This window comes from Ursus americanus, chromosome 16 (assembly GCF_024610735.1).
Source record: "Ursus americanus isolate L20-20 chromosome 16, mUrsAme1.1.p, whole genome shotgun sequence".
NCBI lineage: Eukaryota > Metazoa > Chordata > Mammalia > Carnivora > Ursidae > Ursus > Ursus americanus.
In genome coordinates, this window is record NC_142142.1 from 9,486,978 (window position 1) to 9,503,305 (window position 16,328).

The 16,328-nt window shown below is 41.4% G+C and overlaps 1 protein-coding gene across 5 annotated transcripts in view; it reads left to right on the forward strand.

Annotated features, from left to right (window-relative positions):
- Positions 1-5,765: 5,765 nt before the first annotated feature.
- Positions 5,766-16,328, forward strand: part of POLD3 (DNA polymerase delta 3, accessory subunit) — a 111,076-nt gene continuing 100,513 nt past the window's right edge. For 2 of the 5 annotated variants that reach the window (XR_015726935.1, XM_045816213.2), the window contains exons 1-2: positions 5,767-5,926; positions 7,238-7,293. Coding sequence is in view for 3 of the 5 variants with exons in the window: in XM_045816213.2 (XP_045672169.2) it covers positions 5,867-5,926; positions 7,238-7,293 (116 nt within the window). In the remaining 2 variants the exon portion in view is untranslated. Of the gene's footprint in view, positions 5,927-7,237; positions 7,294-16,328 lie in introns of all 5 variants that reach the window. The other 3 variants (XM_087868162.1, XM_045816212.2, XM_087868163.1) reach the window with 3 other exon arrangements.

Genomic DNA, 16,328 nt, shown 5'->3' on the forward strand with positions numbered 1-16,328 from the left:
CACATTAAACCCTCCCAATGCCTCTCTCTCTCTCTCAGTTCCCTTTTTAGGCCTTTTCTTCTTTGGGTGTCCCTTATCTGCTGATGCTCCCTAGGGGTCGGCCTTCAGCTCTGTCCCTGGGTGACCTACTCCCCTCTGAAGGTCCGTCCAGGTGTTGTGGATCCCCAGTCTGACTCTGCATCTGAGCATCTCGTATTCTACTGTATCTCATATATATAGTGAGCTCCTAGAAGGAATTCGATGAGTGACTGAGGAATGAGTAGAGGAGCACCTGTCCGAGAGGAACCTGTCCATGGCTGCTCAGTATCCTGAAAAAGACATCGATACTCTGAGATAGATTTATTTATTTATTTGTTTGTTTTTGGCGGGGAGGGGCAGAGGGAGAATCTTAAGCAGGCTCCACACCCAGCGTGGAGCCGGATGTGGGGCTGGATCTCATGACCCGGAGATCGTGACCTGAGCCCAAATCAAGAGTTGGACGCTTAACCGACTGAACCACCCGGGTGCCCTGATAACCTGAGATTTAAAAGACAAAACCCTGAGATAAGCTGAGCAACCCAGGTTCAACCATTTAGGAATTACAGAATGGGGCATTGTCAAGAGCATCTGTAACCATGCGGTAAGAGCTGGAGGTAGTGGAGGAGATGAGCCCTGGTAACTTATGGCTGTGTTCAAACTAAAGTCCTGAGGAAGCAGAAACTGTGATTAAGCCAAAGCCAAACAGGTCACAGAGAGAGGAGCAGTGGTGCCAGGAGAGCACAATGAAGCAGAGAGAGCAGCTACTATCCCCACTGTGTCTAGAATGGTCTTTGCACCCTCCTTTACTCCATACCAAAGCTGAGGCCACATGACATTTCCATGGAAGTCTTCCCAGCCAGCAGTGCTGGGGGCCAGAGAGCAATGGTCTCTAGAGAAAGATCATGTTTCTTTCTAGCCCTGAATGCCAAGCCTCCCTCACCCTCTCTTCCCGCCCCCAATTTAATAATTCAGAAATGATGTCTTAGGACAAAACTTCCCATAACAAATGTCTAATTATCTTCATTTTCACCATCACCCCTCTGGTTTTAGGTAATTTTGCCATAAGCGTCTTTGTCACTTAACTAATTGGCTGTAAGGTGATATTGTCGCAAAAGAAAAAAGTAACTAGTTGATTGCTTGGTTTGACAGTTTGTTGGTTTCATCCACTGGTTGAGTTTGGTTTCATTTCTCCATTAATGCAGTACTCCCATTTTTACATTATATAAATCTTAGCTCTCATAATGGTCTATACAGTGGCACAGGGTTTTGAACCCACATTTCCCATAGAATTTTGTAATGTCTATCAATGGACATGTGGCAATATGCCAAGAACAAACAACAGTGTAGAAGGCTTTCGCAAGGAAAATACAAAGTTCAATTATAGATATGCATCCTGCTCTTTGGAAACTGATACCTCTCTTAATGAAGGAAGCAATTTTAGCAAAAAACATTTGATGTCTGGTGAGATGAATCAGCAAGCGCAAAAAAAAAAGTATAATACTGTGAATGAAAGACTTTGAAGACAAATGCTTAGATATAATCTACAAATTAAAACCAGTTATTTATGCAGTACTGCCATGAATCTACATTATACATTTTGAATATATTCAAATATTTCATATTTTGCCATAAGGTCTTTTTAATTTTGTTATTCATTTTTACTTATGTCCTTTTTAATGAATGTGATTTTCTTTTTCATGATTTTATCTTTTATGGCAAAATTGCCTTTCAGCTAATTAGTTATGTGGCCAAAATGCTTGCAGCAAAGATGCTTGCAGCGAAAATATGGACACACACTCCTCCAAAACACCCTTCCAGCCCACAAGGGGAACGGGAAAGGAAAATAATATACAAAGCAATTGCAAGGTGGGAGTGTGGTGGGGGGATCTTCCTGCTCTTTTTCTGTGTGACTGAGGCAACAAAGGTAGTGAAAGGAAACTTTTGGCGATTGAGCTGAGAAATACACAGGCTGAGGCACAAGCGTGGGCTGGGGGGGTGTGTGGTGGGGTGGCAGTGGGTGGGAAACAGGAACCAGTGTCTGAGTGCCCTCTTGGCTCACCCACTTTGTTTTGGTAACTGAGGGGTTTTACATTGATTTTTATAGATCTGATAAGGTGTGTTAGAACAGCATGTTATTTTAGCCTTCCCTGGGCTCTTGCCTCCCCATCTGTCAAGAGGGTTGATGTGTCCTGGCCTTGATAGCTGTACATTCCACAAGACAGTTTGCACAAGGTACACATGTTCTCATAAAATAGCTCTTTTTATATCAGATTGTTGTGCATGTTAGAAGCTGTAACAATGACAGCACTCTGATTTCATTTCTTATATATTTCAGCTAAAGTGAAACGATACATGCCATCTAGTCCTGGATACCTAATCCAGTTTTCCCCACATTTCTTCTGATCCCCAGGTTGAGTTAGTTGCCTTTGCCAGGTTTCCATGGCAACCTGTGCTTCCCTCACAGGGCAGCTGTTTACTCCCCACAGACTTAACTCTCAGAGATGAAAACCATGCTGTGTTTCCAATAGTCACACAGGGCCTGATAGACAGGAGGCCTTGAATAATATTTGATGAATGAATGTATGAATGGTCTAATGCTAAATACCTTGGTGTTAATAAGTTCTGGGTCCCCAGGACTCAGTTATGTGGCCCCTAAATCATGATTCTTAATCTTGTATTCCTTCTGACTTGTTCTCCTGCCTGAAATGCTATCCCCCAGAGACCTGTGGCAGCCCTGTAGCCCAGCTAGCTGGTGGGGCTCCTGAGCTGCTCCCACAGGCCCCCTTTCCTGGTCAGAGGCCTGGCCTCTTTCCCCTACTCTCAGTCTGGGGGTCCTGCCTGCATATAGGTTGACCACTCCTCATTTTCTCCCCAATATTAGGTCCAGTCTAGATTTCCCATCCCATGCCCTGTCGCAATCATTAGATTTTCTGATGCCAGTCATTTCTGGGATGAAGTGGGGATGAAAAGGAGGAAATAGGAGAGTCAGCTTCTATTTCTAACATCAACGTCTTTTGAAACATGAAGGCTGAAGAATCTTGATCCTATGGCTCCCACTTCTGGTATCAGCTGATGCTACCGTCCCCAAGTTTTGGCTGGCCTCAGTTGCTTAGGAAATACTTTGGTTGAATTTTCTGATTCCTGGGGAACTGTTCTTGTTTTTGACATTGATGTGAAGCTGCGTCTTTAAGGAACAGGGACTGAATTGTCTTTTTTTTTTTTTTTTTTTTTAAGAAGCAGGATTAAGGTAGAGGGAGAAATGGTGGTCCTTTTCCCTTTTGGAGATTTGCCAGTTACATTTCAAATAGGGAAAACATTACAGATGCCTGGAATAAGAAGATGGGTTAATTTTACATTGCTAATGCCCCAGGCACTGAACATGCCCCGTTGGGTCTGCAATTGACCAGGAATGGTAGGGCTTGAGAGCTCCCCCTGCTGACCTCCCAAGTCTATTCCAAACTAGGTTTCCTTTTATTAATTTTTCACAAGAGCTGTTGTTAAAATTAAATGATATAAATTTACAATTAAATCATATTAAAAACAAAGATTCAAATATCATCACTTCCTAATTATTTTACTACATTTTACTGCCATATGTGCTCTTGAGGTTATTTGTTTATATCTATTGTGGAAGTAATGGTGTGATATTGAGAGTCCGTATCTAACTCTGTGTTTAATGACATCAATATAAGGAGCTTGAAATCTGCCATGATGGGAGTATATACACCACAGACGTTGTCAACCACTACAAATCAGGGCTTTTAAATTTGATTGTTAAACATTTATTAGTATACCACTGCGTTTTATTGTCCTTTCTTTGAAAGATCATGAAACAGAGGACTAGAAAAGTTAAGTGATTTGGCTAAGGCCACACAGCTAGGAAGTGGTAAAGCTGGGATTCAAGCCCAGGTTTTTGTTTGTTTGCTTGCTTTTTAAAAGAAAAATAGATTTCCAAAGCCCACATGTGCTCCTTTTAGCTCCTCTCCCCTGAGGTAGGTATGTTCAAGCTGGGTAGGCCTCCCAAGGTTAACCACTAATCTGGCTTCGAAAAGTCACCCAACCTTTTATTATTAGTATATCTGGGGCCATGTTGGGGCAGGTATCCTATACAGTATTATCATCTGCTCCCTTTGGTGGGGGGTATTGTCAAGACTCTTTGGTCAATTATCTTGACTTACTTCCCATCCCTGTGGAACAATGACAAGAAACTTGAATTCCAATCCCAATACTACTACTCAACCCTGTGGCCTGGAAAGTTCATCTCTCCTCTTTAAATCTCATTAATCTAGTCTATAAAATATGGACAAACACAAGCCATTTGCAGGGTTGCTATAGGAATTAAATGAAATCTCACTCTCAAGGCACCTAGTACAGTGTACCTGGTGTACAGTAATATAACCCAACAGTTATTGATTTTATTACGTGCAGGCATGATGTGAGGGTTTTATATATGTTTTCTGAATTATAACTGTGGCCAAATAGAATTCTTTGATTTTCTCATTTGCTCGTTCTCTGTCTCCCACAGCTCAGTAGTCAAATGCATCACCATTTACCTAAAGATTTAGATTCCAGATCTAGGTATTTTCCTTCATTTCTGTCTTTCCTACACTCTATTCATTTAATTCACCAGCAGGTTTTGGTGACTCTAAAAAGAAAACCCAAGTCACTCAGTTCTCTCAATTTCCACTACCACTATCCTATTTTAAGCCATTGCCATCCCTCAAATATCTTTATGAGAGTGCAAGCTACATGTGAACAGGCTCTGTGTACTATTGATCATGGCTATATCCCCAGCACCCAGAACAGTGCCTGGCCCTTAGTAGGCTTTTGCAGTCGTGAATGAGTACATGTTGCAACAAAACTTTTAGGTGGGTACTATTGTTATTTCTGTATTATAGATAGGGTAACAGGCTTACAGTGGTTAAATAACTTACTTAAGGTCACACAGCAATGATCAAAACCAGGATTCAAATCCAGGGACTAATTCTAGAGCTTGCTCCATTTTCCACCATGCTGCCATACTGAACTACACTGGTTTAGGCTGAAGTCAATTACTACTGGTACTTTATAGCTGATGTTAGGAGAAATTTTAGATGAAATCCTCCAACCTGAAACCTTTTCTTGAGAATAAAGTTCTTGTGCCCCTTCACACCGCCTCATAGGTGCCGCATCAATTACCTTCTCTCAGGTCTCACCTCTCTTCATTGGACTCTTCTCCCAACATTTTAGCTACAATGAAGTCTTTTTTTTTCCTTCCCAGCAAATGCTCCTGCCTCTATCTGAAACATTTCTCCTCGTCTGCCCCTTCTGGAAAACCATCCGTAATTTCTCAATTCTGAGGGATTATAACAAGCAGTACTTTATCCCAGCTGGCATCACTCTACTAAAATTACTGGTTTTTTCTGTCTTTATCATTCACTGTTGTGTCGCCAGTGTCTAAGAAGTGCCTGGACTAGGTACTTGATACACGTTTGTTGAATAAAGATATGAAAGGGCAAGGATTATTTTATCAATCTACAGGTGGTAAGGCTGTGGCTCCTAGAGCTGAGGTATTTTGTCCTGGGCCAGTCGTTAGGTTGTAGACGGGAGATTTGAAACCACAGCTCCAAACACAGTCCCTCCCGATCACGCGCACGCTCCCAGCGCCTCACTTCCGTCCTCTCCTACCTACTAGCTCCGCCTACTTGAGTCTGCGCGGTCTCCGAGACTAGTTTGACCCTCGGGCGGCCGCCGTAGTGCGTCGCCTCTGTTGCTGTGGGAAACGACCCCGGACCCGGGAGAGAGGAAAGACGTTTCCCGCCGGCGGGAGCTGCAGTTGTTGTGGCGGGGCTTTCAGCTCCGCAGCACCATGGCGGACCAGCTTTATTTGGAAAATATAGACGAGTTCGTCACGGACCAGAACAAGATCGTGAGGAGCTGGGACTGGGGAACGTGGGCAGGCGACTGGAGTCCTGGGCCCGGCGAGGGCAGCGGGGGCCTTGACCCCTCTGCGCTTGGCCTGGTGGGGACTGGCTGAGGGGAGACAAGTCCCCACGTCTCGTGCCCCAGGGCGAGCGAGAACTCGCGGGGGGAATTTTTCTGGCGCGCGTGCAAGTTCGCGTCCCTTGGGTGGGCGTGCTGGGCACTGGCAAGGAGTAGGGGCCAAGAAGGACAGGCGTGGAGGCAAGGGCACTGGTAGATAATTCTGAGGCATTTCTACATCTGTCTGATATGGTGGTTGGAGTTTAAAGCCCCAAATTTACTGTTGAAGAAATTGTGCCTTAATTGGGTTTGGTGACTACTTGTTTAACCTTTCAACAGTCGGTTTCCTCCTCTAGGAAATTTGGTATTCATAGACTTGACCTGCCTCCCAGGGTTGGAATGAAAGATCCAGTGAGACGATGAATGTGAATGGAGTTTGCGAAACGTAATAATTGAGCGGTTACTATGAGCTTGGGCTATACATTACTGCATTTAATCTTTACGGCGACCCACCCAGAGGGCCGTGGAAGTATCCCTAAAAAGGAAGTCGAAGCAGAGGGGCCAAGTAACTTATTTATTTGTAGTTAGTAAGGGGATAGGCAGTTTTCCAGCCTAGGTTAGTCTCTTTTGCTAATACTTTGCCTCAACTATGTAAGTCTTAATTATTGGAAACTCAGCATTTAGCATTGGAAGATTTCAAGAGGTGAGGAGCGTACAAGGAAGTGACAAGTGACAAGAGAGTTCAGGAAGGATGGAAGGAGTATCAAGGCTTGATGCCAGTGGATCCCAGTTTAACCCCAGATACAGTATTCATCCACTTTCGTTCCCGGGCCCCTGCACCACCTGTGCCTCTTAATGTTTGTGTGGCTGCAACTTTTCTTAGTTTATGAGTCATGCACTTCAAAGTAATCTACTTCCTGGATGAGTTTTAACAGTTATCAGTGGCAGCCACAAAAAAGGGCAGAATGTGAATAAAGGGCACTCGTAAAACAAAGAATGTGAGGGAAACGAGAGCTTTTTCTTTGCATATTCAGCCTTTCTTTTTAGACTTTCCCGTTAATTAGCCTGTGAAACAAACTTTTTAGTATTTGTAAGATAAAGATCTCAGTCCTACCTGCCCAGACGGTTCTTGGCAAAACTAGGGTGGCATCTACTGTAATTTACTCTTAGATGATCATCTAAGAGTAGGAATCTTTAGGAGCCTTGGGACTGACCTGCACTCTGGAATCATCTAATGTTAAACAATCCCTTCTTACAGGTGACATACAAGTGGCTGAGCTATACACTAGGGGTTCATGTTAACCAGGCCAAACAGTAAGTCCAATTTACTAGTAATTTTACTCATATTGGAGTTGTTTGTTTTGTTTTTTGTTTTGCTTTGTTTTAAGCTTTACAGATAGCCTTGAAGTTAGAAGTTTTTTCTTCCCTTGGAAAATGGGAAAGAATACCAATTTTACTACCTTATACCAGATTTGTCTATTATTTCAGAGATAGGTGGACTTATATACAAATTTGTGGTGATACATTTACTGGATTTATTTGTAGCCTTGACTTCTGGTTAACATCATTTTGTTATTTCAAATTTACTAAGTGGGTTAGATAATTCTGTTTACATCTCAGATTTTATATTACCTGTTATATCTTTGTTACATTTTCACATGTGTGCCTTGGGCCCACATGTGGATGGTGTTGAAGTACTTTATAATGAGGTCAACAGGTGTTCAACACAAGCTGCGTGACAGTATAAGACCAGGGAGAATGTGGTAAAAGGGAGTGTTTAGGATGGCACAGAGAATTGCCCTTCTCGAACTTTGCTGTATCACCTTTCTTGCTGAAACTTGTAGTTCCGCATGAGGCCAAAAAGGAAAAGGCAAGCTTTTGAATTAACTTCAAAATTTCTTAAAAATGTTGTCTCTGTCCCAAGGAGAGGAAGAACAGGCCGAGGGCACACATATTAAGTTAAATACCCATTTAGTTCACTTTATTCCTTAAGATGGTCTGATTTTTCCCCATTCTTTGAGTCATGGGAGCTTTCTTTGAGTCAGGGAATGTTCCATGAACCTTAGAAAATTCCTGATATCTGGAATGGGTTGATTTGGCTTTATGTGGACTGCTGTTTGACAGACCTAGAATCTGGCTTTGACTGTGATGTTCATGCGTTCAGGACCTGAAACTCTTGGCCTAGGGATGAATTTGGACTGATTTTGACTATCTGAGATTTCTGTTGCAAATGCCAGTGCTGACCCAAACCCAAGAGTTTCGGGTAACTTTCAGAATGGACATATCTAAGACTAATTGTTATGGTTACAGATGTTTATGAAATAACTATTAACCATATTAGCCTGTTGGGGCTTAAAGGTGCGTATTGAGGGCTAGAAATGAAATAAAGTTGCCTGTAATTTTATTGTAGTTACCTTGATTACCTGTAATTTTTCTAGAACTAACATACTGTCTAGCCCCTATCTCTCAACCAGCTTCATCCCATGCCACTCTCTACCTGACTTACTCTATAGCCATATTCGGTTTTTTGTTCCTCAAATTTGCCAGGCTCATTTCTACCTTAGGACATTTGAACTATTCCCTTTGTCTGGAATGCTTCTCCCAGCTGTCCTCATCCTTCAAGTTTTAGCTCAAATGTCACACGTTACTTTTTGCAACAACCTTTCCCTAATGCTCTATTTCAGGTAACCCCACCCCATCCCTGCTCTCTGTCGTATCACTCTGTTAATTACTTTCCTAATTAAAAAAACAACAACAACAGCTTTATTGAGATATAATTCACATACCATATAGTTCACCCATTGAAAATGTATAATTCAGTAGTTTTTAGTATATTCACGGAGTTATGCAGCCATCACTATAATTGATTGTAGAACATTTTCATCACCCCCAAAAGAAACCTTGTATCCATTAGGAGTCACTTAGCATTTTCTCTCCACTCCTTTCTCATCCCTCCCCCACCCTCCCGGTATTAGGCAACCACTAGTAAACTCTCTTTAGTCTGTAGATTTACCTATCCTGGTCGTTTCATATGAATGGAATCCTGTAATATATAGTCTCCTGTGTCTGGTTTCTTTCACTTAGCATGATGTTTTCAAGGATTGTCCATGTTGTAGCATGTATCAGTACTTAATTCCTTTTTATAGCTGAATAATATTCTATTATGTGGCAGGTTAGTTTCCTAGGGCTGCCATAAGAATGCTATGAATTAGATGGCTTAAAATAGCAGAAATTTATTGTCGTGCAGTTGTAGTGTCTGGAAGCCCAAAATTAAGCTGTTGGCAGGGCCATGCTCTCTCTGAAACCTATAGAGAAGAATCCTTCATTCCTTCCCAGATTCTGGTTATAGCTGCGTAACCCTGGTATCTGCGTTTGTTGCCACATGGCATTCTTCCTGTGTGCCATATCTTCACCTGGCTATCATATAAGGATACCAATCATACTGGATTAGGAGCCCACCCTACTCCAGTATAACCTCATCTTAACTAATTACATCTGCAAAGATCCTCTTTCCAAGGAAGGTCACACTCTGAGGCACTGGTGGTTAGGACATCAACACCTTTTTGTGTGTGGGGGGGGGGTGGAGAACAGGGACACAATTCAACCTATAACATACTTAAATAGTGGATTTTATTTATCGTCATCAATTGATGGACATTTGGGTTGTTTCCACATTTTGGGTATCATGAATAATGCTGCTATGAATATTTGTAAACAGGTTTTTATGTGGACATATGTATTCAGTTCTTTTGGATATATACCTGTTTCTGGGTCATATATAACATCTTGAGGAACTTCCAAGCTGTTTTTTAAAGTGGCTGCGCTAATTTAAAATCCCACCAGTAAGGTATGGAGGTTCCAATTTCTCCACATTCTTGCCAACTCTTCATCATCTGTCTTTTTAACTTTAGCCGTCTCCTAGTGGATATGAAGTGGTATTATTCTGGTTTTGATTTGATTTGCATTTCCATAATGACCAATGATGTTGGTCATCTTTTCATGTGCTTATTAGCTATTTGTGTATCTATACCTGTTCAGATCCTTTGTTTTTTCACTGGGTTGTCTTATTAAGTTGTACAGACTACTTTATGGATACAAGACCCCGATCAAGTACACATGTGCTGCCGAAGTGAGCACCTGATCAGATATATGATTTGCAGAAATTTTATCCTATTCCATGGGTTGTCTTGGCACTTTTTGAAGCACCAAAGTTTTTATTGTTGATGAAGCCCAGTTTATTTCTTTTACCTTTTTTATATTGATAATATTTATTTTGTTATATTAGTCACCATACAGTACATCCCCAGTTCTTGATGTGATGTCCCATGATTCATTACTTGCAAATAACACCCAGTGCAACATGCAATATGTGCCCTCCTTAATACCCATCACTGGCCTATCCCAATCCCCCACCCCCTCCCCTCTGAAGCTCTCAGTCTCCCAGATGGCATTCTTCCTGTGTGCCATATCTTCACCTGGCTATCATATAAAGATACCAGTCATACTGGATGAGGAGCCCACCCTACTCCAGTATAACCTCATCTTGTTTCCCAGAGTCCACAGTCTCCCATGGTTCATTCCCCCCCGCCCCGTTTACCCCCCCTTCATTCTTCCCTTCCTTCTCCTACCGATCTTCCTATTTCTTATATTCCATAAATGAGTGAAACCATATGATAATTGTCTTTCTCTGCTTGACTTATTTCATCTTAGCATAATCTCCTCCAGTCCCGTCCATGTTGCTGCAAATGTTGGGTAATCGTTCTTTCTGATGGCTGAGTAATATTCCATCGTATATATGGACCACATCTTCTTAATCCAGTCATCTCTTGAAGGGCGTCTCGGCTCCTTCCACGATTTAGCTACCGTGGACAATGTTGCCACGAACATCGGGGTGCATATGGCCCTTCTCTTCACTACGTCTGTATCTTTGGGGTAAAAACCTAGTAGTGCAACTGCTGGGTCATAGGGTAGCTCAATTTTTAACTTTTTAAGGGACCTCCGCACTGTTTTCCAAAGTGGCTGTACCAACTTGCATTCCCACCAACAGTGTAAGAGGGATCCCCTTTCTCCACATCTTCTCCAACATTTGTTGTTTCCTGCCTTGTCCATTTTTGCCATTCTGACTGGTGTAAGATGGTATCTCAGGGTGGTTTTGATTTGAATTTCCCTGATGGCTAATGATTTTGAACATTTTTTCATGTGTCTGTTAGCCATTTCTTCATTGGAAAAGTGTCTATTCATATCTTCTGCCCATTTATTGATTTGATTATTTGTTTCACGTGTATTGAGTTTGAGAAGTTCTTTGTAGATCTTGGATACAAGTCTTTTCTCTGTAGTATCATTTGCAAATATTTTCTCCCATTCCGTGGGCTGCCTCTTAGTTTTGTTGACTGTTTCCTTGGCTGTGCAGAAGCTTTTTATCTTGATGAAGTCCCACACGTTCATTTTTTCTTTTGTTTCTCTTGCCTTTGGAGATGTGTCATGAAAAAGGTTGCTGTGGCCCTTTTTTTTTTTTTATTTTTTAATGATTTTTTATTATATTATGTTAGTCACCATACAGTACATCCCCGGTTTCCGATGTAAGGCTCGATGATTCATTAGTTGTGTATAACACCCAGTGCACCATGCAATACGTGCCCTCCTTACTACCCATCACCGGTCTATCCCATTCCCCCATCCCCCTCCCCTCTGAAGTCCTCAGTTTGTTTCTCAGAGTCCATAGTCTCTCATGTTTCATTCCCCCTTCTGATTACCCCCCCTTTCTTTATCCCTTTCTTCCCCTACCGATCATCCTAGTTCTTATGTTCCATAGATGAGAGAAATCATATGATAGTTGTCTTTCTCTGCTTGACTTATTTCACTTAGCATTATCTCCTCCAGTGCTGTCCATGTTGTAGCAAATGTTGAGAACTCGTTCTTTCTGATAGCTGAGTAATATTCCATCGTATATATGGACCACAACTTCTTAATCCAGTCATCTGTTGAAGGGCATCTCGGCTCCTTCCACAATTTAGCTATTGTGGACATTGCTGCTATGAACATTGGGGTGCATATGGCCCTTCTCTTCACTACGTCTGTATCTTTGGGGTAAATACCCAGTAGTGCAATGGCTGGGTCATAGGGTAGCTCAATTTTTAACTTTTTAAGGGACCTCCACACTGTTTTCCAGAGTGGCTGTACCAACTTGCATTCCCACCAACAATGTAGGAGGGATCCCCTTTCTCCACATCCTCTCCAACAATTGTTGTTTCTTGCCTTGTCTATTTTTGCCATTCTAACTGGCGTAAGGTGGTATCTCGGTGTGGTTTTGATTTGAATTTCCTTGATGGCTAATGATTTTGAACATTTTTTCATGTGTCTGTTAGCCATTTGTATGTCTTCATTGGAAAAGTGTCTGTTCATATCTTCTGCCCATTTTTTGATTTGTTTATTTGTTTCTCGTGTATTGAGTTTGAGAAGTTCTTTGTAGATCTTGGATACCAGTCCTTTATCTGTAGTGTCATTTGCAAATATATTCTCCCATTCCGTGGGCTGCCTCTTAGTTTTTCTGACTGTTTCCTTGGATGTGCAGAAACTTTTAATCTTGATGAAGTCCCATAAGTTCATTTTATCTTTTGTTTCTCTTGCCTTTGGGGATGTGTCATGAAAAAGGTTGCTTTGGCCGATGTCGTAGAGGTTGTTGCCTATGTTCTCCTCTAGAATTTTGATGGATTCCTGTCTCACATCGAGGTCTTTCATCCATTTGGAGTTTATTTTTGTGTATGGTGTGAGATAGTGGTCAAGTTTCATTCTCTTGCATGTAGCTGTCCAATTTTCCCAGCACCATTTGTTGAAGAGACTGTCTTTTTCCCACCGGATGTTTTTTCCTGCTTTATCAAATATTAGTTGCCCAAAGAGCCGAGGGTCCATTTCTGGGCTCTCTATTCTGTTCCATTGGTCTGTGTGTCTGTTTTTGTGCCAGTACCATGCTGTTTTTGTGATCACAGCTTTGTAGTACAGCTCGAAATCCGGCATCGTGATGCCCCCAGCTTTGTTTTTCCTTTTCAACAGTTCCTTGGAGATTCGGGGCCTTTTCTGTTTCCATACAAATTTAAGGACTGTTTGTTCCAGTTCTTTGAAAAATGTCCTTGGTATTTTGATCGGGATAGCATTGAAAGTGTAGATGGCTCTGGGTAGCATGGACATTTTAACTATGTTAATTCTTCCGATCCATGAGCATGGAATATCTTTTCATCTTTTTATGTCTTCCTCAATGTCTTTCAAGAGTGATTTATAGTTTCTAGAATATAGGTCCTTTACGTCTCTGGTTAAGTTAATTCCAAGGTAACGTATGGTTTTTGGTGCTATTGTAAATGGGATGGATTCCCTAATTTCTCTTTCTTCGGTGTCGTTATTCGTGTATAGAAATGCAACTGATTTCTGAGCATTGATTTTGTATCCTGCCACGTTACTGAATTGCTCTATAGCTTCTAATAGTTTGCGAGTGGCTTCTTTTGGGTTTTCCATATAGAGTATCATGTCATCTGCAAAGAGAGACATTTTGACTTCTTCTTTGCCAGTTTGAATACCTTTGATCCCTTTTTGTCGTCTGATTGCTGTTGCAAGGACTTCTAGTACTATGTTGAATAATAGTGGCGAGAGTGGGCATCCTTGTCGAGTTCCTGATCTTAAGGGAAAGGCTTCCAGCTTTTCCCCATTGAGAATAATATTTGCAGTAGGCTTTTCATAGATGGCTTTTATGAGATTGAGAAATGTACCTTCTATTCCTACACTCTGAAGGGTTTTAATCAGGAAAGGATGCTGTATTTTGTCAAATGCTTTTTCGGCATCGATTGAGAGGATCGTATGGTTCCTGAGTCTTTTCTTGTTGATATGATGTATCACGCTGATTGATTTGCGAATATTGAACCACGCTTGCATCCCAGGTATGAATCCCACTTGATCGTGATGGATAATCCTTTTAATGTACTGTTGGATTCTATTAGCAAGTATCTTGTTGAGGATTTTGGCGTCCATATTCATTAGGGAAATCGGTCTGTAATTCTCCTTTTTGAGGGGGTCTTTGCCTGGTTTGGGGATCAAGGTAATATTGGCCTCATAGAATGAGTTTGGTAGCTTTCCTTCTGTTTCTATTTTTTGAAATAGCTTTAGGAGAATAGGTATTATTTCTTCTTTGAATGTTTGGTAGAATTCCCCAGGAAAACCGTCCGGGCCTGGAGTTTTGTTATTTGGAAGGTTGTTTATCACTGACTCAATCTCTTCATAATTAATTGGCCTGTTTAAGGAATCAATTTCTTCCGGTTTCAATCTTGGTAGTTTATAGGTTTCCAGGAAGGATTCCATCTCTTCCAGATTGCTTAGTTTATTGGCATATAGCTGTTGATAAAAATTTCTAATAATCCTTCCAATTTTAATGGTGCTCGTCGTGACCTCTCCTTTTTCATTCATAATTTTAATAATCTGGGTCCTTTCTCTTTTCTTTTGGATAAGTCTTGCCAGTGGTCTGTCAATTTTATTGATTCTCTCCAAGAACCAGCTTCTAGTCCTGTTGATCTGCTCTACTGTACTTCTGGTTTCTGCTTGATTGATTTCAGCTCTAATTTTGGTCAACTGCTTCCTCGTGCGTGGATTAGGCCTGTCCCTCTGTTGCTGTTCCAGCTTCTTGAGGTGAGAATATAAAAACTGCATTTTAGATTTTTCTATTCTTTTGAGTGAGGCTTGGATGGCTATGTATTTCCCCCTTAGGACTGCCTTTGCAGTATCCCATAGGTTTTGGACTGTTGTATTTTCATTCTCATTGGTCTCCATAAATTGTTTAATTTGATTTTTGATTTCCTGGTTTATCGAGTCATTCCTGAGCAGGATGGTTCTTAGTCTCCAAGTGTTTGAGTTTCTTCCAAATTTTTCCTTGTGGTTGAGTTCCAATTTCAGAGCGTTGTGGTCTGAGAATATGCAGGGGATAATTTCAATCTTTTGGTATCGGTTGAGACCTGTTTTGTGTCCCAGAACATGGTCTATTCTTGAGAATGTTCCATGGGCATTAGAATAGAATGAGTATTCTTTGGTTCTGGAGTGTAGTGTTCTATATATATCTATGAGGTCCAACTCGTTGAGTATGGCATTCAAAGCCTTTGATTCTTTGCTTAGTTTTTGCCAGGGTGTTCTGTCTATTTCTGAGAGTGGAGTGTTGAGGTCCCCTACTATTAATGTATTTTTATTTATATGTCTCTTTATTCTGGTTAAGAGTTGGCTTGTGTATCTTGCTGCTCCCCTGTTGGGGGCATATATATTTATAATTGTCATATCCACTTGTTGAATACTTCCCTTAAGAATAATATAGTGCCCTTCTACGTCTCTAACTATAGTCTGTAGTTTAAAATCCAATTTATCTGATATGAGAATTGCTACCCCAGCTTTCTTTTGAGGTCCATTTGCGTGAAAGATGGTACTCCATCCCCTTACTCTCAGTCTGAATGCATCTTTGGGTTTGAAATGAGTCTCTTGTAGACAGCAAATGGATGGGTCATTTCTTTTTATCCAATCTGCAACCCTGTGGCGTTTTATGGGATGGTTCAAACCATTTACATTAAGACTGATTACTGAGAGATATGATTTTAATGTTGCCATGTTGCCAGTAAAGTCTTTGTTTGTATTGGCTGTGACTTTCTGTTCTGTATCACTCTTGGGGCCTTTTTACTTTTATAGAACCCCCCGTAATATCTCCTGTAGGGCTGGTTTCATGGTTACAAAATTGGTTAGTGACTGGCGATTCTGAAATGTCTTTATTTCTCCATCAATTCTGAATGACAGCCTTGCTGGATAAAGGATCCTTGGCTGCATGTTTTTCTCTGAAAGAGCTTTAAATATGCTCCCCCAACCCTTTCTCTCATTCCAGGTCTGTGTAGACAGGTCTGACGTAATTCTGATGCTTTTGCCTTGGTACGTGAGAAATTTCTTTGCCCTGGCCGCTTTCAATACTGTATCCTTGCATCTAATATTTGCGAATTGCACTATGACGTGACGTGGCGTAGGTTTGTCATGGTTGAGCTTGGGAGGGGTCCTCTCTGCCTCTTGGACACGAATGTTTGTTTCCCTTGCTAGATTAGGGAAGTTTTCAGCTACAATTTGTTCAAATATCTCTTCTAGACCTCTGTTTTTCTCCACCCCCTCGGGGATGCCAATAATTCTAACATTGGATCGTTTCATTGAGTCAGTAATCTCCCGTAACCTACATTCGTGGGCGTGGATTTTTTTAAGACCATCTTCTATTTTCATTTTTTCCTCTATTAACCCATCCTCCAATTCACTAACTCGTTCCTCTGCTTCTGCGACCCTGGCCGTCAGAGCCT